This window comes from Bacillus rossius, chromosome 18 (assembly GCF_032445375.1).
Source record: "Bacillus rossius redtenbacheri isolate Brsri chromosome 18, Brsri_v3, whole genome shotgun sequence".
In the NCBI taxonomy this organism is placed as follows: Eukaryota; Metazoa; Arthropoda; class Insecta; order Phasmatodea; family Bacillidae; genus Bacillus; species Bacillus rossius.
In genome coordinates this window covers 28,071,159-28,093,735 of record NC_086345.1, presented here as the reverse complement: position 1 = coordinate 28,093,735, position 22,577 = coordinate 28,071,159, and the positions used below count along the sequence as shown (strand labels likewise).

The following is a 22,577-nucleotide window of genomic DNA, read 5'->3' as shown; positions in this document are numbered from 1 at the left end:
GTAGTAAATAATTTGAACCACAGCCAGTACTTGTTATTGATTGTATAAATATATTTCTATATCCCTTTTAGGTTTTTGTCTACGTACTGGGCTGCAATATGTTTATAATATTTTTGTAAATGTCACCTCGTAAATCAATGACAACCACTTTTGTGATTGACAGTGTACGCTCAGTAGGTTGAACCTTGGCAGGCACAAGTTGATTAAGGGTGCTGCTTTGATATTCTTATCAGATTGTTAATTTTTTGTATGTTTTGTTATAGCCGACCTGTAACGAGTATTCAACCCCAGCACGCAAGGGTACAGCTTTATAACGATCGATGTCAGTTCGAGAATGAGATGGGATATTCTTTTGTGATAATATACCTGTTAATAAATTGTTGTGTTTACGAATTCTACTGGGCACCTAATTTTATGACACACTCGCATCCGTTCTTTCCTGCCTTGTTAGGGTTTCCTGTTCCTTTAGTGATACCCGTGACAAGGTTATTTTGACAAAAGCAAAAAAAAAATAGATACTGTTACAAAAGGTTTTTATAATTATTATTTCCCATAAATAAAAGAATTTAAAAAAAATGCATGTTAATAATTTAACATTATCTTCTAGTGAAAAAAAAAACAACAGAAAAAGAGTTCCTGTATCAGTATTTGTGATCATAGAACTCGTAGCTAAAAAAAATGTTTCCCAGTCTTCGAATGATAACGTAGGCAACTAGTCAGTAAAAGCCAAACACTCGCTCAACTTCTAGTGAAATACACGAAGTCCTACGATGTCAAGACGACGTTGAACACAAGTTTTTAGACAGCTTCGTCATTCCGTTGTAATTAAGCCGTGTAATCAAGTTAAAAGTTGGGGAAGCAAACAAATATTTTACTGCCCACATATTTTGTGCGTGGCCTATGACCTGTAGACATAGTTGGTTGTTTATGAAATAATTTTCACCTTAATTCTCTTTGGCTAACTTATGGTTCAATCCCAGTCGGATTAAATCTCTTTGCCATTCGGAAAAATGTATTTTTAAAATTTGTTGTTCACTCTTCTGGGAATACTTAACCAACCCATTTACTTATCTATTGTTTTACTTATAAATACGCGACCGTGAGTTTATTTACAAAAAATAAAATAAAATCTTTGAGCAAATTTTTGGATTGCTTAATGCGAGCGTTCGCAACTAAAATGAAAGAGAGGGTTTGTTGCTCTGCAGCGGAACGTACAAGCAATCCATTCTTCTTTTAACTGTTTAGAATATTTCACTGAACGCGGTAAAATGGCGAGGATATTCGACAAATGGTTCATGCTGCCTTCGACGGAGATTATCGTGTTCAGCGTCGCAGGAATCGTAAGTCAAACTGCATTCCAATCTGCTTTTTATTATTTTTAAATTGTTGTCACGCACGCATCTTACACACTTTTTCATGGCATTTCACTCGCATAACTTCGTCTTAAGATGGCCGCCGAACAGCGTGCAGATCTGTTGTCAACGCGAAATTTAACTAACCGCCCGAAGATTAATTAAGCTTGTCTGATTGCAATTGGTAACTTGTGATACATTGCACATTCCTATAGCGTTCTCGTTTCGTGGTTACGTTTATAACAGGCGTCATTGCACAGAAGTAAAAAAAAAAATTGCCAAACGGTTGTTTTCAAGGACGTTTTTAGTTAGTTACTTGAAAATTTTGTGCACAATATTGTAAGTAGGTTAAAACACTGCGTCACTGCTAAGGATCCAGTAGGAGTAGAGGCCACGCCAGGTGGCGTAGAGGCGAAGAAGCATGTGTAGCGCCAGCCAGTGTCGCCCTTAACGACCAGCCAGGTGGACAACTTAAGGGCGAAGTCAAGCTGGAAGTACTGAAGTCCAGAAGTGTAGATCTGTTAAGGGGATGCCTCCCAGTTAAGGTCAAGATTTTTATATTTACTGTAGTTACAGATACACTTGTAGACATTTTCAATTGTTTAACTTTCACGAAATAAAATAATACATACAGCGCATACTTTTTGCATAATTAGCTGCCAAAGTTACATTTTTAACGTTTTAGGGTTGTACAAATAAGGAGAATTTAATTTATTGCAGAACTGAAACTTTTTAGGTTTAACAGAATATAATAATTAATTTTAACTGGCATTTCCAAATTCTCAAATTTATTACGATTTTGACAGCCAAGAACAATGAAATGAGTTTCTGTGATAGAAATGCAAACCATATCATGAAGTTGCCAGTGACATTGAAGTTAAACCTAAAAATGTTCCAGTTCTGCAATAAATTAAATTCTCCTTATTTGTAGGTACACCCAAATACGTTAAAAATGTAACTTTGTCAGCTAATTATGCAAAAAGTATGCGCTGTGTTTAATTTTAATTTCGTGAAAGGTAAACAATTAAAGTTTAAAAGTTGGTGAATAATTAATATAAATGTCAAATCATGATCTGAAATGGAAGGCACCCCCTTAAGGGGTTGGTGAGGCGGGATGATAAGCGCGACGCTCGCTGGTGCTTCTAGCGCGGTGTCTCCTCTGGACTGGCGCGCAGTCTTCTCGTCGTGCGTATGAGCGGTGACCGTAACATTATATATGGCGGAGAAATGAAGATAGAGTTGTAATGCCAGTCCCTGAAGTGCTTTAAAGAATCTCTACAGGCTGTTTCATGTCTAAAGTTTATTCTGAAAAAGCGAGTTTTAATCTCCTAAAGGAAAAGGAAAAGTTTAAAAACTAATTACGGAAGCAGAAGTACCCATACGCCCTCAGCGCATTCTTAAAAGCATCGCGCGAACAGACTTCCACTCTGATGTCTTGAGTGGTTTTCAAAAGGCGTGGTTTCTCCTGAAGTTCTGCAGTCCGTGCGTGTGCCCGGGTAGACGGGGGCCTTAACAGCAGCTGTGCTAACTCGCCACCTTGCTGCGGCTTGCGTTCCCCGCACTCGTGTGAACCGCGCGCGCGATCTCTGAGGCCTTATAGTCTGTCCCACGCTTAGTTTGCAGTACAGAGTAAATTCCCCCCTCCCCAACTGTTTCCTGTTTTACATCATCCAGCTTTCAACATTAAACATCTTGTTTTGTATACAATCTTTAATCATAATTTTTAATATATATATTTTTTTGAACTTTACTATTTGTTGATTTTTTTTTTTAACAATATAAACCAGTTTCTGTTGAGAGTATAATCACATTAGTAGTCATTATGACTTAAAAAAATAATACATTCCAAACTATTTGTAGCAGTCTGTCACTGTTGATAACGAGGCATCCCATAAAATCTAATGCTATGCTCAAATTATCACTCCTTAGAAATAAAAAGATTGAATATTATCATATGATGCTCTTGATGAATTAAAACAAAAAAAAAAAAAAAAAATTCTCAAAAATCCTTATTCTAAATTTTGTTTTGCAAAATGCAATGTTTCAATTATTTTTTTTTTTTTTTTGTCCATTTCATTAGGAAGTTGTGTCTAAAAGGTTTCGCTCACGGGTGTAGTGTCTGGCAACCGGGCACGTCGAATCAGAGACAGCGCTAGTGGCAGACGTGCATTGGAAAGAGACAGTAAACGCCCAATAGTCGTGAACTGCGGTCTAATGGTGTGACGCGCTATAGCAGCGGTCAATTCCAAGAGTCCGCGAGCTTCACGTTGATGCGTTTTTTTTTTGCGCGCTTGATTTTTTTTTCCCCACGCGTACACATTTTTTTAAATATTTGTATCTGATCTTCCAGCCTGCTTTTATTAACGACTGTACTTAAAACTATTCAAAAGAAAATAAGACCAAAATATTAATGGTTAACACGTTCATGTGTATTAAAAATCCAAAAGGAATCTTCATCATACAAATGTAAAAATTCGTGTTTAACCTCAAAATGCTGATACGCTTGTTTCGGCGCGTGTAGCTACAGTGACTCTCCCGCCTTCCCCATGGCACATGGTGGTACAAGAACCGGACCATCATGTCCCGTCTGCTGTGTGTTTCACTGCGTGTGCGTGCGTGCGTGCTGCTGACGTCTCGTCCGCGCCTGCGCAGTGCTCGACGGTGATGGAGGAGTCCGTGCTGACCATCCCGGAGCGGCTGGAACAGGTGCTGCGGTTCGACTACCGCGGCTACGAAGAGCTGCAGCCCTTCGAGCTGAGCGCGGCCAAGAGCGGTGAGCGGCGTTGCCACGTCTCCCGACCCTCAGGCGGTGGTGCCAACTCCTGCAGAGCGTTGTTCCCCCGTGGGACCTGACGGGGGGCGACGGAAGACTGACATACTGGAAAAACTACAACAATGACAGTATTCCGCCTGGCCTCTTCGAAAAAGGTCGGAAAAGTACCGTAACGGAAAACTGCCATAATTGCAATAGGACGAGACGGAATTCTGCCATTTTTTTTCGTATACACTCTATGGAAAGAGTACAGCGGCATTGCCCTCGAAATAGTGTATAGAATACTCGGTAGGTAGCGCTGTCAACTCTTTAGCTGTTTCATATGTTAACTTTGAAGCTTACAGATAGCGCTTCTGATGGTGCAGTTAGGTACTATTATTGTATGGGCTGTAGTTTTCAAATTTGTCCATAAAATAAAGTGTGACAGATAACCTGAAACATGGTTTCAATTCTGTCAAACTATCAAAGTACGTTATCACACTGAGCCAGATCAACTCTTCAATATTAACTTGATTTAAAAATAAAAATACAAACTATTGCATTAAAATGCTTCCATAATTCTGATTGGCTGATTCCATCAAACACCCAGGAAATATTAGAACCCGTCCCATGCAGTCGTCCAACATGTCAAAGAAGTATGGCTATGCTTGTTTTCGGCGACGTCTTAACCCTTCAACTTGACTGAGATGGTTTGACAGTGCAGCAGGTGGAGAGATTCTGTTTACAGGCCATAACAATTTTCTATCGTTTAGTTTTCCAATTCGTTAAAACATAGCATGTTATTCAGTTGAAAGCCTGACGGTAATATCTATTGAATGACTACTACAAAAAGGTTTTCCTTGTAAAGTCACTAGTTTTTAGTACATTATTTGTTTTCGGAAATTATTAAAACTATAATGATACCGTCAACACTATGCAATAACATTCGAATATCTCATAATGTAAGATCTCTGCCTCAACGGAGGCAAATTTTCAATAATAAACGTTAAAAAGATGTTTAGCATAACAAAAATGTGAAGGAGTCGTTCAGTACTCGCCAGTGATGTGTAACATCTAACCTCGGTAACAAAAGCAAATTCATGTGTTTTCTTGATGCAACTACAATCATAATACGAAACTCGGACACGAGATTTAAATTATAATTCTTTTTAAAAAATGCTAAGCGTGATAATATATACATTTGCAAATTGTGTTGGCAACTACATTTATTCACGCAAATCACACGCAGTTTATGCGCCCTCAGCTAGAATTCGCTGCTAGAGCAGGTACGTCGACTTTCGAATCATATAATTCGAAACTGCATGATTAAACTGATCCGATAAAAAGGAAAAAAGACTTGAAAAAATATTAAACCCTGGTTTTGGACCTGATTTTCAACAAGGAATTTTATTAAAATACTGTCCATATATTTAAAATTAATTTAACAGTTAATGCTATTTTGTTTCCCTTTGTATTTGTGAAATTAGATTCGCGCCATCCACCACAGATCTCAGCACACGTCTCGTTCCACGTGACTTCCATTCCATTCACGGAATTACTCGTACCAAGAGCAAAGATGTTACACACCAAATACTTCTGAAACCAATATGGCGCCTTTTGGTCTGACTGAGTGTGGCCTCGGTGTTCTGTTCCAGCCATGTGCATGGACGTGCTGGGCCGCCGGCTCGCCGCTCCCGTCTACCTGCTCAGCTACTTCCTGGTGGTCTGGGTCGCCTTCTTCGTGAGTGTCCCTCCTCAGAACCGCCGCTCCCGCCATCTTGCATTCAGCCTCATTCATTGTTAAAACTCACAGTTCGGCAAACCGCAAGGCCTGGCTTTTGATGTTTAATGTCAAGGATATATCCAGAGGGGAAAGCAAGTTGCCACCTTCCAGAGTGCGAAAAAAAAAAATACAAGTTGTCCCATAATCCAACGTCAAGCCGAGGACAGTCGATAGGAAAGTAAATTATGGGTCTGATTTTAAAAAATAATCGAAAAGTTACAGGCATTTTAATTTCAAAAGTTTCTAAAAATCATAATTAAACCTTATATTCATAACAATTCCGAATAATCTTAAACCTGCTGTACTTTTAGGGAGAAAATTATTTGAAAGACTTATGCTGCAAATAATTTTGTATCTGATAAATTTGACACTACATACTGAAAAAAATTCTTTGCCAGCTTAGCAAGTTATTTTGAAAGATGGCTTATTAAAGTTAATGACTTGCTATGTTAGCAAAGGTCTTTTTTTTTCAGTATTAAAAAATATTCCCAAGTTGTCCTATCAGACTGTTGTTGCACAAGTCGTGCAAGGAATTTTCACCCCAAAAGTATATCATTTTAAATTTTATTTTAAATTGTTATCAATAGTAAATTGCGTGGCACAAAATTATAGTCACAGTATCTAATATTTACACAGAGGGTGGGGATTTAAAAACTTTTGGAGGTATGTCTATAACTCGAACTTTACATCTCTTTTTACATTTTGTTTCTCCATTATTAGCTATTATTAATCAGCCTATTAACTATTTTCGGCTTGTCATTGAGTTTTGGAACAACCTATACAAACAAAAAAAAAAATCTGAAAAAAACAAATTACCAACTTGTTGTTTGTTGATATTTCAAGGTTTTGAGGGAATCTTATTTCGAAATAGAGACACTGTGAGCTGTAATATTGCCATTAAAGAGGTTGAATTTCAGAAAGTGCCCCACCCTCACCCAGTGGCGGATACAGAAAAATCTCAAGGGGGGGGGGGGGAGCGCAGGTCTACCTCATCCACACACTCCCTTGTTACGTCACCTTGGTTGCTTGGATGCAGCCAGAGATCTGTTTCCAAGCTCTATCCGTTTCATTTACGTCTCGCCCGAATATTTGCTGTTCTTGGTGCATAAATGTGTGCTATATGTAGTTAAAATGGCCAAATGTGCAGTATACAAATGTCAAAATCACTACAGAAAAACTAAAGATTCTAGTCACATGCAAAGCTTAATAAAACTTTATTCAAACTGTTTCCAAGACATGAAGTGGTTAAAGGTAAGTGTATGAATGTGTATTGTATAACATCGGCGGCCGGGTGCGCGCCCTCCCCTTGCCAAGAACCATGCTTGGTGCTGGGCTGCCCTGGTCAAGGGGGGGGGGGGCGCGCCCCCTGCGCCCCCTCTATGAATCCGCCACTGCCCTCACCCCCTCCGCGGTAATGTTTTGAGCTGGATACGCCCATTTTTTTGGGGGCACGCATTCGTTACCTAGATTAACTGTTATGTTAACCGGAGTCGTTCTCGTTCAAGTATAACAATGAGTGATGAACCCTCAGCGGCCACATGCCGAAATACTGCTCGTCAGGACTAGTGGATAAGAGCGGGAAACTGCTGCAAAATACACTAGTATATTTTAAAATAAGTATGATAGCAACTTCAAGATGGCTGGGTATATTTCCTCTACCATAGCGTTCAGCAACTGAAAACACTGACGAGCGTTCCTTTAAGGCCCGTCTGCAACTGCCCGAACCTGTGGACGGGCCGTGTACTTGTACCACTGTGAATGACTTGTACTATTTTGTATATATAAAAAAATAGTATATCCTAATTATATTTGTATAATATAATGATATTTGTTTAATATAATAGTTGTATAGTTTAATAATAAGATTTCATTGTTAATTTTTAGATTTGATTCATGGATTTAACCTCAAATAACGTAAAACGTACATTTCACCAAAAAGTGATATCTTAGAAATTTGATTTCCTAGTTAATGCCATATTTTAATTCAGGGCACCAAATTTATATGAAATAAAGCTCCAAATACCCCGGCGCTATAAGTGTTGTTGGCCTGTGTTATTATTAACACTCTACCCCACGAAACTGAAAGTGTAATGCCTCCAATCGAACGTAAAAAAAGATAATCGATTTTTTTAGTACATACTATTGTCACGCCTTTATCTTATTACTTCATTTGCAATATCATAGATGGCAGTCTTTATCACATTACTTCATTTGCAGTTTCGTAGATGGCAGTGTAGTCAATAATTGTATGAGAGTATAGAAAAACAAGGTTGAGTTCCCAGGTTTTCAAGTACATGTTCGTTGAGCCCGATGACGAGAGGGGAATGGGGCGGAGATAAGATAAGACAAGATCAGATAAGATCTATTCAACCATGCCTAGTGGGCTGTTTGGTTCCAATGCACGCTGGTGTGAATCGCTTATAAAAATCCTTAATTTTTTATGTCATGAATATTGAGACACTAAAATACAAATTAGAGGTTTATTTTATTAAAAATTATAAGCATTTTAACGAAAAATTCAAATAATGACCTTTGACCTATATCCTGATATAATAAGGGGAAAAAAAACTAAATATCTTTGGTTTTATGCTGTTTGCTTGGTTGTGGGAGAATCATTAGTGACCGATTTCAGAGAAAAAAAATAGGAACTATGATTAACCTGGGAGTGATTTCTTTTTTTACTTCTATAATCCTTGAGCTCAACTGTCAATACTCTATGCCACTGTGATGCAGTGAAAAGTCTTTAATCGGGCATTATGCTAAGACGTAAACTGCGTGATGCAGACACCGGTATAGGGACAGCCCCCCATGTGCCCCTCCGCCAGTAAATAATCGTCTAAAAAGATCTACGTGACAATGTTACGTAAAAGACAAAAATTAGACTTTATATTGGTAGGGCATTCAGAATAGTTTAAAAATAACGGTTATTTTGTTAGGTAAGTCGAAGCTGGGCTAAGTCGTCACACAGTACTTCTACCGCGAGCGGAGGGCAGTTTTCTCGGTTCATGACGCTTCGCCAGTCGATCCCGCGGAAGAACTCGTGATTCGTCACGCTGTCGTCGCCGAGTCTGAAATTCGGCTCCGGTTCCAGGAGGCCTAGCAGGAAGGTTTTTGCAGCCGGGGAAAGTCGTGTGCGAAGCAGCAAGGTCCGCCTGGTCTCCCGGGCGTCTGCCCCGGGCACCCGTCCGACCACCAACCGGCAGGCCACGCGACGGCCCACGTCGAGCCAGTCTGACGACGGCTCGCGTCCCGGCGCGATCATGGCGCTCTTCCCGAAGTCTGCCAGCACCAGGTGTCCCTGGGCGTCGACCAGGATGTTACCCGGCTTCACGTCCCCGTGCACGAACCCCGCCCCGTGGAGCGTCCTCACGGCCGCGACCACCTCCGCCAGACATCCCCTCGCGACGTTCTCCTGGAGCACCCTTCCCCCGAGGAGCAGTGACTCCAGGTCGCCGCGACTGAAGTAGTCCGTGACGATCATGCCATTCCGGGACACGCCGCGAAGCTGCGACATGTACGGCACACCACGCAAGGCCGCCAGTACCTCCAGCTCCGAACGGTGCGCTGTCGACGCCATTCTTTTCAGTTTCTTGCCGGCATACAACCTGCCCTGGCAGTTGATCAGGTAGACATTGGCATACCATCCCTCCCCGAGCTTACTAATTATGTCGTAACCCATCTCGACAATTTGTAATTCATACGTGCACCTGATCTCCTAGTTTAATCGTCGAGGAATGCCTTCCGAATTTTTATGTTTTCAGGAAAGGTGTCTGTATTTACGAATAATGTTGTGGTTGTTGAAAGACGTTTGGAACTCTATTTGTTTAATGTGTGCAACCAGTTCTCGCTCTCTACAATTCGAAGCGCGCTGTTAATTCCAATAAGCTATACGCAGTATGTGAACACACGTTGAAACAGTGCAGGTTTTTTTTTCTCGCTCGCTATAATTCGAAGCGCGCTGTTAATTCCGATAAGCTATACGAGAAATGTGCACACACGTTGAAACAGTGCAGATTGTTTTTGCTCGCTCGCTATAATTCGAAGCGCGCTCTTAATTCCGATAAGCTATACGCGATATGTGCACACAGGTTGAAACAGCGTGGGCTAAGTTTTCTCGCTTTCTATAATACGAAGCGCGCTGTTAATTCCAATAAGCTATATGAAGTATGTGAACACACGTTGAAACATTGCAGGTTTGTTTTTGCTCGCTCTCTATAATACGAAGCGTGGTGTTAATTCCAATCAGCTATACGCTGTATGTGAACACACGTTGAAACAGTGCAGATTGTTTTTGCTCGCTCGCTATAATTCGAAGCGCTCTCTTAATTCCAATAAGCTATACGTGATATGTGCACACAGGTTGAAACAGCGTGGGCTAAGTTTTCTCGCTCTCTATAATACGAAGCACGCTGTTAATTCCAATAAGCTATACGCGGTATGTGAACACACGTTGAAACAGTGCAGATTGTTTTTGCTCGCTCGCTATAATTCGAAGCGCGCTCTTAATTCTGATAAGCTATACGCGATATGTGCACACAGGTTGAAACAGCGTGGGCTAAGTTTTCTCGCTCTCTATAATACGAAGCGCGCTGTTAATTCCAATAAGCTATATGCGGTATGTGAACACACGTTGAAACAGTGCAGGTTTGTTTTTGCTCGCTCTGTATAATACGAAGCGTGGTGTTAATTCCAATCAGCTATACGCGGTATGTGAACACACGTTGAAACAGTGCAGATTGTTTTTGCTCGCTCGCTATAATTCGAAGCGCGCTTTAATTCCAATAAGCTATACGTTATATGTGTTTTTCATAGCTTGTGCTCAAGTTTACGCGCAAACCTTTCGGGAGGTAACATTCCTCTCGGGTTTTCCGAGTAAATTGGTACCTCACGAACAACGTTCAAAAGCAATTAGGTGATTCAGGTTGATCTGAGGATTGCTAATGTTATATTTAATAATAAAAATACTCCCATAGCCTCTACTTGGGTTCGATCTGAGGTACCGAAACATGAGTTAGTTGTCAGGCAGAGACCTTCCTCACCGGACTAGCAAGACCGATAAGATCTGGTGATATAAATAATCTTTATATTCTTAGGCATGTATTCAAGGCAATATATGACGCTATCTTTGGTAGCAGGTATTGATACTAGAGTGTGCTACTACCAGTTGGTGAGACTAAATTCAGTAACAAGAGTGCACCACATTTAAATTCGGAGACCTACACATTTAAATTCAAACCATGTAGGGTGGAAAATTTTAAATTCAAGAAGTATCTCAAGAGGCTTTCCATTAATTGCACAGAGTGCACTAGGAAATCTTTCACTGCACTCCGTCGCCCGTTTCTTTGATGCGCTTTCCGTTATCTTGGAGCCGTCCGATTAACTGCATAGATAGCAGCCAAGAAAAGTGTTAAACATCTTCCGCCATCTTGGATCGAGAGGCATAGTCATCTTTATGTTCCACTACGTATATTAGAAGCACGCACAGGAAATCTCTGTGTTTAAGTACTTAAAATAATATGTAGACTTGTAGTGGTATATATAAGGGATTCTCTTTTATGTCCAGTATAGCTTATAGTAATAAATACATAGTGATAGCAGTATATATATTTATACATAGTGTGTTTATTAAATATGTTTTAATTTGCAGTTCTATTATTTTTTGTATTATATGTTTGCTTATAAGGATAGCTCTATCTTATAGATGTTCTATTATAGTGGAGCATACAGGAATTCTTCTTTAAGGATAGCTCTCCTTTTAACTATGCTTATCAAACAACTGGCTTATAATCAGCGACTCCGCTCGCTCTACTTCAGGGCACTGCTGAAATATTACCACTGAAAGAAAAGTATGTGATTCATTCCAAGCATTTTTGCTAAAATAATAGAAACAATAAATTTACATTGCATAAAAATTTTATTCATAACAAAACGTCGCAACTTTTGTCACTGGAAATCATATGTGTTCGCCAGTGGTATTGTCGCTGTGTTGTCCACAGTACTTGTTTATCTTCATCGCTGTGTTTATGTGTTTGCTGCGTTGTCCAGGTTTGTTGTCTGCCTGCATTTAATCTGTCTCATCGTTGTTCTCCCACTGTGTTGTTGCATTAATATTTTTCATGACTTAAGTTCCTTCAATGGAATTCTTGTGCTGTATGATATTTACATGTTGAACATTTTTTTGTTCGTGCTGTCGTCGTTGTGTTGTCTATATACTTGTTTAGTATCATCGTTAGTTCCGTTTGTCCGACTCAGCTGTTTCAGTCTTGCTTTCTATGGATTTTTTTTATCTTCGTACCTTGATTTATTATTTTGATTTTCGGAATTTCTCCATGACAAGCAATGCAAAACTACAATTGTGTATGTCAAAAACACTGCATTAAATCTCTTTATTGTTTATTAAAGTTATTAAAGATAAAGATATGTACTAGCCAATGTACATTGGCTGAATGGAACCGCATGGAATTGAACAGAAAATTACGTATGTAATGTCGGTTATGCATTGAATTGGTGGGTCATGAATTTCATCATAAAATTACAATCGTATAATACAAATCGCTGTCTCAAAAACAAAACTAAGTCGTAAAAACAAAAAAAAATCGGAAGATCTGTTACAAAGTTCACGTGTCATATAGTTATGAGAAACTGGAGTATTTTTTTTTATCTTTGACGGTATGTACCAAAATTGTCATGTCAGTTGATTTAAAAAAAAACAGTACCTAATGTTGGAAGTATTAGTCTATGTAGTGGGTGTCAGATTTGAAGTTGCAGTCCACTGGTTAGAATGATTGTATGCTCGTTGCTGGTTAGCTACTCGATAGAAGAAAAAAAAACAGTAGCAGTATAAAGACTAATATGCTATAAATTTGTTTAATAGTTTGAAAAGAACTCGCTAGGAAGAATAGTTAAGATGATATCATGTAGTCAATTTTGCTAAAAAAAAATAATACCAAAAAATCTGCAAGAAATTAGCGTTAAACTTCATTTATCTTTGGTGTGCTATGCAGATAGTAAAAGGATGTCGAGGGGTCGGGTCGTTCCTTTTCGACTTCAAGTATTAACGTGGCATAGATTGCACACACCAACTCCCGTGCGTGAGAGCGACTATATGTTGATTAATGCAAACACACGCGGTCGACTACCTGGACGATTTCTGAACAAACACACAGCAGAAACACTCATGCGCACTAAGAAAAAAAAAGGAAAACCAAATTCCGTTTTTAAAACGCACCATAAAACTCCCTTAATTATTATTTTTTTTTTTTTGCCATAAGAAGTACATAAAACCTACTCGCGTTAATTGTCGCCGTTGCCTTGTGTGTGCGCGTAACTTAATGCAATTCTGTCTCGAAAGCTATAAACATCCTTTTAGGAATTATAACCTCAAAATTGTCAATTAAATATCTGCATATATATTTTATTTACGTGTTTTTAAACCTTTGGGGAATTAAACACAAATGGGAGATATTTATGACATACCTACTATAGTCAACAACAAAAAAAAAACACCAAAATTTTCACCAGATGTATTACTTACACAAATTCAGCCCTCATTCTTGAGAATTTAAAAAAAAAAAAAAAAAAAGGTTCAATGAAATAATGTAGCAAACCCTTCCCTCCCTCCTTTTTCACTAGAGACTTTGCCGGGCAAAAAGTAGGCCACGAATTTGTTGCCTCTGGTTTAGAATAGTCTTTGTATGGATCATCCTAATTCTGGTATGTAGGTACAACTGAGATTCGGTAACAGCTTCCTTGTAATTCTAGCGAGCTGGGCTTTGTAGCCAATGAAGAAGGGGACTGGCAGAGCCGAATAGCAGACGAAGCCCTGGAGAATCGAACACTGCAGAGTCGTCACGCATGCCAACTGTTACAAAAAAATCTGTTACTGTAATGATGGCAGTGCATGACTCTGCTTATAGTTCGCTAAGCTCAAAACAGTCAAGATATTTTGAACTGGTACAGCACTCCTAGGAAAATAGTGCGCCCAATGGTATTCTTCAACCTCCCTGGCCACATCCCAATGAAGCGTGATCCCTCCCCAAGCACAGAAAAAAAAAAAAAAAACATTTTCTGTACTTTTACAAAAGATTCATTTGGAAACCAGTTGCTAAGAAATAATTTTGTATCTTTGTTCAACATGTGGCTTTTGTTATTTTTGCATATACTAAATACGTTTTTTTTTTTTAAAGATAATACTGAGTATTTCTTACGAATTTGTTTTTAATAATCTTATGTTTTATTGATGTTTTATTAAAGCAAATTTTTTTTGCCATGGTAACGATAATAGAATTATCAATAATTTGACTTTATTTTGTTTTATTATGCTTATTATCTTGCGAGTTAATACTGGATAGCTGTTCAGGGAACAGTTTAGTAATAACTATAACAATTTGAGGTACTGGTACAACACAAGACATAAATTCCCGGGTCAGAATCCGAATCCAGTGTTACTGCGAACACTTAAGATGTCAAAAGGGGAGGGGGATTTCAGTGTAATACACGTACCAATATGGCGGCTGTTTGTTTACAAATGTGTCATCTGTATCTGTATATGAGGTTAAATTGTAGGAAAAAAGTCAACTCATATGATTACATATGTATTATGAAGATTCGTTTTGGACTTTAATTATACAATAAAAACATATTAATCAGTAATATTTTTTATCCAATTTTCTTCCGAACAGCTTTACTAAAATCGTTAATAGAAGCAGACTAGAACAGCTATACAAATATAGGCAAACATTCGCCATATTGGTATGTGAAAACCAGAAAAATAATTTGGGGGGAGGGAGGCTTTATGTCTGACGGCTAATGCTCCATCTGTATTCTTTCCTAATCTCTGACACAGAACTGATATGTTTTCTCAGTCCTCGAGCGTGGACTCGAGATGGAGCACGTGACGCTGACTGCGCGTCTTGTCTGCGCAGGGCAAGTACCCTCGCCTGCTCGTGCCGTGGCTGGTGATCGGCTTCTTCAGGCACCTCATGCTGAACCACGTCAGCATGCTGACCGGGGCCTACCTGGGCGCCCGGGGCGAGCTCACCTGGTCGCTCCTGCAGTTCGTGCTCGTCAAGGTGTTCGAGATCAGTGAGTACCTGCCATAGAAAAGAATAAGTAGTGCGACTCTTACAGTGGAAACTGAAACCACGCACTGCGCGACATGTGGCGCTATCTGCTGGGTGGGCCCGTGAGGCCCCTTCTACAACGACATGTAAACGGAGACGGGTCATGTAAACAAAGACGGATATCACGAAAGAGTTTCTACCATAGCATGCAGATGGAGATGGATCTCGGCAGTGCTGAGCTCTTCTGTTTACGTTTCTCAGTGCGAACAATAAAAGCTGATTATTTGGCTGTGGTGGTAGCCATGTTTATTTTTTTTCTGAATAACCGAAAAATTGTTTCAAGTACAAGCATATCGAGTGTCCTGTTTTGACTTTGTGGTTTATTTTTATTTTACATGAAAATACTACCCATGCTATGATCTTCAAGCGTAATATACATTTAATTTAATTAATCTTTTTTAACCTTGAAATGCAATCTCATTGGTTTCCATTTTTTACATTACATGCATTGTGGAAGCAGAAGAGGTACGATAATGAAAAGTTCTGGGAAATCCATCTCCATTTATGTGATCCGTCTCTATTTCCATGCTTTTGTAGAACGGTTTCCTAACTGCTAGCAAAAAAAAAATCGGGTGGGAAGTAGTGCTGGGCTTATATTGTTAATTATAACTACTTGGGGACTAATGACTTAGCAAAAAACACACTTTATTTTTCTTTATAATAAAAAAACATGTTCTATGTAAATGAGTAGGAGATGCTGTTTTTCTGGTATGGCATGCCACAAAATAACTGGCTAACAAAATAAAGTTAAATTAATTTTCACTGTTTCTGCATTACTTCTTACAATCACTGTAGCTATGTTAGTTATATGTTATGAAAGCTACTATCTAGTCGGTAGGCCTAGAACTACTTAAGAAACCAGGTCTCAGTCTTGGCAGTTTCTCCCCCACTGCAACTGTTTCCTGCCCCCACCTGGGCTGTTGGCATCTTATTCCAAAAAGAAGCTCGACCCCTTTGGCATGTAGCTTGAGGTGTCTACTAAACGGCCGGGGAAGACTTCACATGCATCCTCCTGTAGTTTCGTCCTTTGCTTTAGACAATCATGCTCGACCAGTATGTCACTGATCACCTACCAGCATAGATTTACTTGCCTTTCAAGCCTGACACATCACTCTCTATTAAAGCTCATTCAACATAGTTTTGACCTTTAAGGCAGAGATGTGCTTTATGCACTCTGCTGTACGTGTTGTGGCAATGTTGCTGTGAGCTTGTCTTGGCAGGCTTGCTTTGAGTGTGACTAGTGAAGACTTCTTAACTTTAATTGAGCTTGCTGCCAGCAAACGTGCTTGCAATGACAAGCCTTTTGTCATTTAAGTTTGAATAAAGCATTTTATTTGCTATCTGGTCGGGTAGAGAGTTCTGGATCACTGCTACAGTTCGTTGTTCATTCGATTGTATTATATTGAGATAAGTGTTTCACCTTCAGCGAGATCATTAGAGGTGGTAGCATGCAACTAACAGATCATGGATGTTGAGAAATGAATCAACCAGAGCCTATTGTAAGGAACCATCCTAGCATTTATCTAGAGAGACTACAGGAAAACGAGAGCCCGATTTTGGAACCGGAATTCTGACCTGGATCCACCTTGTTCCCTAGTGTATAGCCTGGGATATGGCTGGACGGTTTCTAAAGACAGGGATTCCAATGCATACTTACTAACCAAAATCAAATGTTATGAATCACCGTTGATGCAATGTTTTGCGTGTGACATTACGACGACAGGGAGGTAACTACATCACAGCATGCCATCTCCTCGCTATGCCTAACTCCATGGCCCCTGTGGTGTGCTCGCAGTGATGTACGCGTACCTGTGGTACAGCGTGCTGCTGCTGTACCGAGGGCTGCGGCTGCTGGAGACTCTGGAAGATGTCGCCACCATAGTGCAGCCCCCTGGTACCCCCGCTCCCCAGACGGCCCGAGAGTGCTGCCCAGGAGCCGCCCGTAGGCAAGTCCCAGGTGAGATCTTGCCACGGCACCACCACTTTCATTTATTTCTCCATTTTTACTCAACCAACTACAATATTTACAAACAGATGTTTTACCATTTCAATAACTAATATGACTCCCTACATAATCTTTAAATTTTTAAATAAGTTGTAATATTTTTGCAAAAATATATGTAATGTATTTTTAAATATCGCTGAAGTGTTGTTAAACATTAAAAACATAAATAAAAAATATACTTTAAGGGTGGTATTCCAAGATGTTCATATAAGGTAGTAAATAGCACTGTCTTGTTGGAATAAAACTGTAACCTAACTTTTAAGGCTGTATTTAAGGAAGACATATTTAAACTGAATATCAATAAGGAAAAAATTCACCGGCCGTTTAAATAAACTGTATGCTGCGTGATCCTAGAAACTGGTTTCAACACATTCTAGCAGATGTTTCGCAACCATCATTACAATTATTATAAGCTTCGATATTATATACTTATAGATAGCTTATTGGCTATAGCTGCCATGTTGTTTGTTGATCCCAACACCTCAATCAGCTGTTGGAAGGTTACTCGCTGAAGAACTCCCCTAATAATCAAAGTTGTGGCCGACTAGGACAATAAAAGAGAGAGGAAGGGGTTAGCGAGAAACAGGACCATTTTAAAGAGATTTGAAGGGGTGCTTTGGAATTAGGACAATAAAAGAGAGAGGAAGGTGTTAGCGAGAAACAGGACCATTTTAAAGAGATTTGAAGGGGTGCTTTGGAATTAGGACAATAAAAGAGAGAGGAAGGGGTTAACGGAAACAGGACAATATAATGAGTGATGAAAAGGTGCTTTGGAACTAAGACAATAAAAGAGAGAGGAAGGGGTTAGTGGGAAACTGGACCATTTTAAAGAGAGTTGAAGGGTTTCTTTGGAATTAGGACAATAATAGAGAGAGGAAGGGGTTAGCGGGAAACAGGACAATTTAAAGAGAGGTGATGGGGTTCTTTGAAATTAGGAACATATAAAAGAGAGAAGAAGGGGACCGCAGAAACAGGACTTCTTTAAAGAGAGGTGAAGGGGTTCTTTGAAAAAATGACCATTTTTAAGAGAGGGTGAAGTGGCTCTTTGGAATCAGGACAATATAAGAGAGAGGAAGGGGATAGCGGGAAACAGGACTATTTTAAAGAGAGGTGAAGGGCTTCTTTGAATACTGGACCATTTTAAGAGAGGTGAAGGGGCTCTATGTAATAAGGACAATATAAGAGAGAGAGAGGAATGGTTAGTGGGAAACAGGACCATTTTAAAGACATATGAATGGGTTCATTGGAATCAGGACAATATAAAAGAGAGAGGAAGGAGTTAGTGGGAAACTGGATCATTTAATGTGTGATGTAATGGTCAGCGGGAAATAGGACCATTTTAAAGAGAGGTTAGGTGGTTCATTGGAAAGCATGTTGGTGTGTCAAATTAATCTTAAGATAGCAAAACTCTCCAGGAATTAATTTGGTACACTTTAATGATCAAGTAATAATCGACGCTTTAAAAGTTACACTATATGAGGTTATGTACCCAGATGCAGATCCAAAATCTGGATGTTATCAACGAAAATATAAGATCCTCGCTGACATGTGATATATGTTTGTGTATATGAATGTATGTTTGTATGTGTATATATATATATATATATATATATATATATATATATATATATATATATATATATATATATATATATAACTGTATCAAAATGTAGTATTATGTTTTTCAATGTGCATTTTCATTGCAGTAAAACGAAGAGAGTTTTATATTTCAAACAAAATATTATTTAAATGTGTTACATGACCATCACCAATTCGGAAACTTTGATGCGAAGTAGTAGAGATACACTAGTAGTATAAGTACGAAGGACAGTGTAGTTACTGTAAGTATTCAAGTACGGTTCTCAGGGAGGCACTGGTTGCAGGAAGAGGCTCAGCTGCAGGGAAAGCACTGCTAAAGTCAGACATTAACTGCAGTTAAGCACCACTCGCGTTCAATAATTTCTGCAGTGGCTTCAAAAAGACAAGATACAAGACGTATTCTAAAGTATCTACTAAAGGGCATCGAACCAATGACAGATAATACAAATACAAATACTTATTTTGCCATACATAGGTTTGAATATGCTAAACCAAAATCTCACTTTCAGCGATTTGTATTAAAAATGTAAAGCCATGATGAACATAACCAAGGGCATAGCCAGGGGGGGGGGGGTTAGGGGCTCAAACCCCCCGCCCCCCTTAGCACCAAATATTTAATTAATTTCCTATTCACTCAACAAATTTCATATTAAAATTAATAAAAAAATTTTACTATTGCAATATTTAAATTTAAGTACCGAAAACTGCTAAAATAGCACTACTTTACACCTTAAAATCCAAATTTTCCCGGGGGAGGACCCCCGGACCCCCCGCTTCAATACGAGGGAGCCATGCTTCAAAACACCCTCCATACACAAATCCTGGCTACGCCACTGAACACAACCCCTCCGACGTTGAGCCGAGTCTCGCTGCCCCGCCAGGTGCCGCGCCGCGACGTGGTGATGGAGACGCCCGTGAAGACGGCGGGGACCCAGCTGGCCCCGCGGCGGTCGCGCTCCGTGGACGAGGGCCTCTCGGAGCTGCGCGACGACTGGGACGACGAGGACGTGGAGCTGGTGGGCGACTACAAGCAGCGCGCCATGGACTACCTGGGGCTGCAGTACCCGGAGCCCCCGGCGGCGCCCGCGGTTCCCCCGTCCCGCCGCGTCATCTGCACGGACAGCTCCTGCGACAAGGCGGTGCAGGTGAACACCATTAGCAAGCGGTGGCTCAGGAAGCTGCAGAAGCAGATAAAGGACGCCATGGACGACCCTACTTGGCCGAGGATCAGCCCGCGGCGCGGCCTCTGGTAGAGCGCTCCTGCCGACGGCTCCTCGCTGCTGCGTGGGCTGCCGCATCACAATGTGTTTTATTTTTTATAATTTAAAAGTGTGACTTAAAATATGAAGTTCATACGTGGAACTTTGAGAACTTGATTCATGAGAACTAAGATTTCAAGAAAAAAAAAAAAGGGCACAGCTAGGTAAATAAAATTTAGAATCATCATATGTTTTTGCATCACACACAGCAATATGCGATTTAAAGAAAAGCGTATGGCTGTAGAAACTCAAATAAGTAGCTGCAGTGAGTTGTGTGGTGTCATCTGTATTGATTATTTCGCCAATAAAATATTAAAAATAATAATAGTCTATGATTTTCGTATTTTTTTTAAAATTAATTACATTCTGTTGTACCAAATTGATTGTTATGATGTTTCTTATCGCATAAATTAACATTTATTAAACTTAGTTATATTATCAATTGAAAAATGTAAATTAAATATTATTTGCACATGTTTACTTTATGTTTCATGGCAGAAAATAAGTCGTTAATTTTTCCAGCTTCAATCTCATATAAATCTCATGTAATTATGAAGATATTACTTTCACTCAAAATAAATATTTATTTATTTTTCTATATCATTTTGCACACGATATCTCAGAACATTCAAAACACTGTACCATCTTACTGGAACAATGATATTATGCTGAAGGTTAATCCAGACCTAGATATTACCCTAATGTTTCTCATATTTTCACACTACATGTAACATATTCGCAGTGTTAGAGCATCACACACACTGAAAAAAAGTTAAGCTAATTCGCACTTTGCTCTTCTACTGTGAAGCAGAAATGTATCATGTACAACTCAAATGTTCATTCTGTCCTGAATTATTTTCGGTATATAATAGATTGAGCATGATGAGCTATTTATAAATATCAATAATATATGCAGGCAATGTTGGAAAGTTCACAAGAAATACCTCCTAACTGATGATGAGTGCGCGCACATGGCCTGTAGACTATAAAGAAATGAAATGTAAAACTTTGAAATGAATTCCACTGAACGAAGGAATTAAGTTATTCGGCAATGTTCCTTCAAACCACACCAAAAGCAGGTCTGGCCAAGGGACAGATGTGAAATGATTGAGAAACACTATTTCGGTTACAGACAGTAATGGCAATATATTATCGACCCCGTGGTGCACGGATTCATTTGTCCTCTGTGCCGGGTCAGTGGTGACTGATGCTGCCTTGGTAGCTCTGTGTCACAATGGGCCACATTTCCCATGAGAAGTATGCGGAGCACAGGAGTAACTTAAGCTGAGATTTGTGGCATAGTCGCATGGTGAACAATATTCTTTTAAATACGAAAGACAAACGATGACGATATTTTGGTTAGCAATTTACAATGAACTAATTACATAACAAAGTCTGGGATTTACATCCGGCTGAAGAGTACACATATGGCAGCGGTGGATGAACACATGAACACGCGATAGCCTCGTGGGCGACTGTCAACTGATCAACCTTGAGGTCGTTCCCTTCGCTTCACCCACACTAACTGTGCATTAATTGTACACACATGTTTCAGGGGTGGGCGTCGATTTGGCATAATGGCCTGTGCGAAGGAGAAGCTTAGACCATTGGTGTCACACTACACTTCAACCGATATTTTTGTATGTATGCAACATGGTGCAATAATTAGCTGATAAAAAAACTGTTTCACTCACTTTCCCTGGATTCATGTGTAAGTGACCAGCATTCCTGCTTTCCTGCTTTCTACCCACTATTCGTTTAAGAGAAATTTTCTTACCACAGAATATTACAACAAAAATTTCTTTATTATCTCATCTTCACCTGCGTGTACATTCCGATTTCCTGTGTGTACTGAGTTCATGGTCTATATGTCTGATATTGGCATGACCCGGTCTTGCGGTCCGTGCCTTTTCGCTGTCGGTGCTTCCAAATGTGCTGCCTTTTCGTTGGCGGTGCTGCCTTTTCGTTGTCGGCGCTTCCAAATGAGCTGCCTTTTCGTTGGTGGTGCTGTCTTTTCGTTGTCAATGCTTCCTTTTTGTTGATTGCGCGTAGTACAAAATGTAGTGACTGAATATTTACTAGTTTAAACATCTTGGTGTTACTAAAATATTTTTCTAGGTCACTTGGTCCTTTAGTATGTATAAAAAATGTCACGAAGGATTAATTGAATATAATTAGCTAACGACGAAGGTTATGCGGTCCTGAAATGACTAGCCTATACGTCTGATAATGACATGACTCGGTCTCATGGACTGTAGACATTTGATATATATGTGTGGCTTTGTACATGAACGGCTTATAGGTTATTCAGATTATTGAGAATTTAGACTTTCATAATAGGCTAATCGGCACTGTATTAATTCGTTGGTCAGGTATATTGACTTGAGTTGTTTTTCGTAGAGTGAATGATTAATAAACTCCGCGAAAGGTAATGGAAAACAGAATCTAAAATTTATTTAATTATTAGATACAACTGTCACTGGTCAAGAATCGAACCGTGGACAGGAATCCATCGATTCAATTTGCAAATCAATAATTGATTTTTTCGGAGACTTTTGGAGTTTTTCCCGCATTTCTAGCTAAATAATTACGAGATTTCAAGATGGCGGCCAAATTTCAAGATGGCGTGCACCTCAGTAATAATAAATGATTACTGCGCTGTAGCATGTTAGAATAAAACTAGCATGATGGTAAGACAGTACACA

At 39.5% G+C, this 22,577-nt stretch overlaps 2 protein-coding genes across 2 annotated transcripts; one reads left to right on the top strand and one right to left on the bottom strand.

Annotated features, from left to right (window-relative positions):
• Positions 1–747: 747 nt before the first annotated feature.
• Positions 748–20,201, top strand: LOC134541093 (uncharacterized). The gene is made up of 7 exons (XM_063384251.1): positions 748–821; positions 1,246–1,340; positions 4,005–4,125; positions 5,760–5,845; positions 14,812–14,971; positions 16,805–16,966; positions 19,495–20,201. Exons 2-7 carry the CDS (start codon positions 1,269–1,271, stop codon positions 19,770–19,772), a joined length of 879 nt encoding a protein of 292 aa, XP_063240321.1. The 5' UTR covers positions 748–821; positions 1,246–1,268; the 3' UTR covers positions 19,773–20,201.
• LOC134541234 (uncharacterized) lies at positions 8,761–9,734 on the bottom strand. Its single transcript, XM_063384502.1, has one exon. The coding sequence runs from the start codon at positions 9,564–9,566 to the stop codon at positions 8,820–8,822; it is 747 nt and encodes a 248-aa protein (XP_063240572.1). The 5' UTR covers positions 9,567–9,734; the 3' UTR covers positions 8,761–8,819.
• Positions 20,202–22,577: the final 2,376 nt, after the last annotated feature.

What these genes read in the sequence shown, in the direction of transcription:
- LOC134541093 (XM_063384251.1), top strand. Translation starts at nt 1,269, where the DNA reads ATGGCGAGGATATTCGACAAATGGTTCATGCTGCCTTCGACGGAGATT. An exon ending in CGTCAAGGTGTTCGAGATCA is followed by an intron (nt 14,972 to 16,804) that starts GTGAGTACCTGC and finishes GTGTGCTCGCAG; the next exon opens with TGATGTACGCGTACCTGTGG. An exon ending in CGCCCGTAGGCAAGTCCCAG is followed by an intron (nt 16,967 to 19,494) that starts GTGAGATCTTGC and finishes CTGCCCCGCCAG; the next exon opens with GTGCCGCGCCGCGACGTGGT.
- LOC134541234 (XM_063384502.1), bottom strand. Translation starts at nt 9,566, where the DNA reads ATGGGTTACGACATAATTAGTAAGCTCGGGGAGGGATGGTATGCCAAT.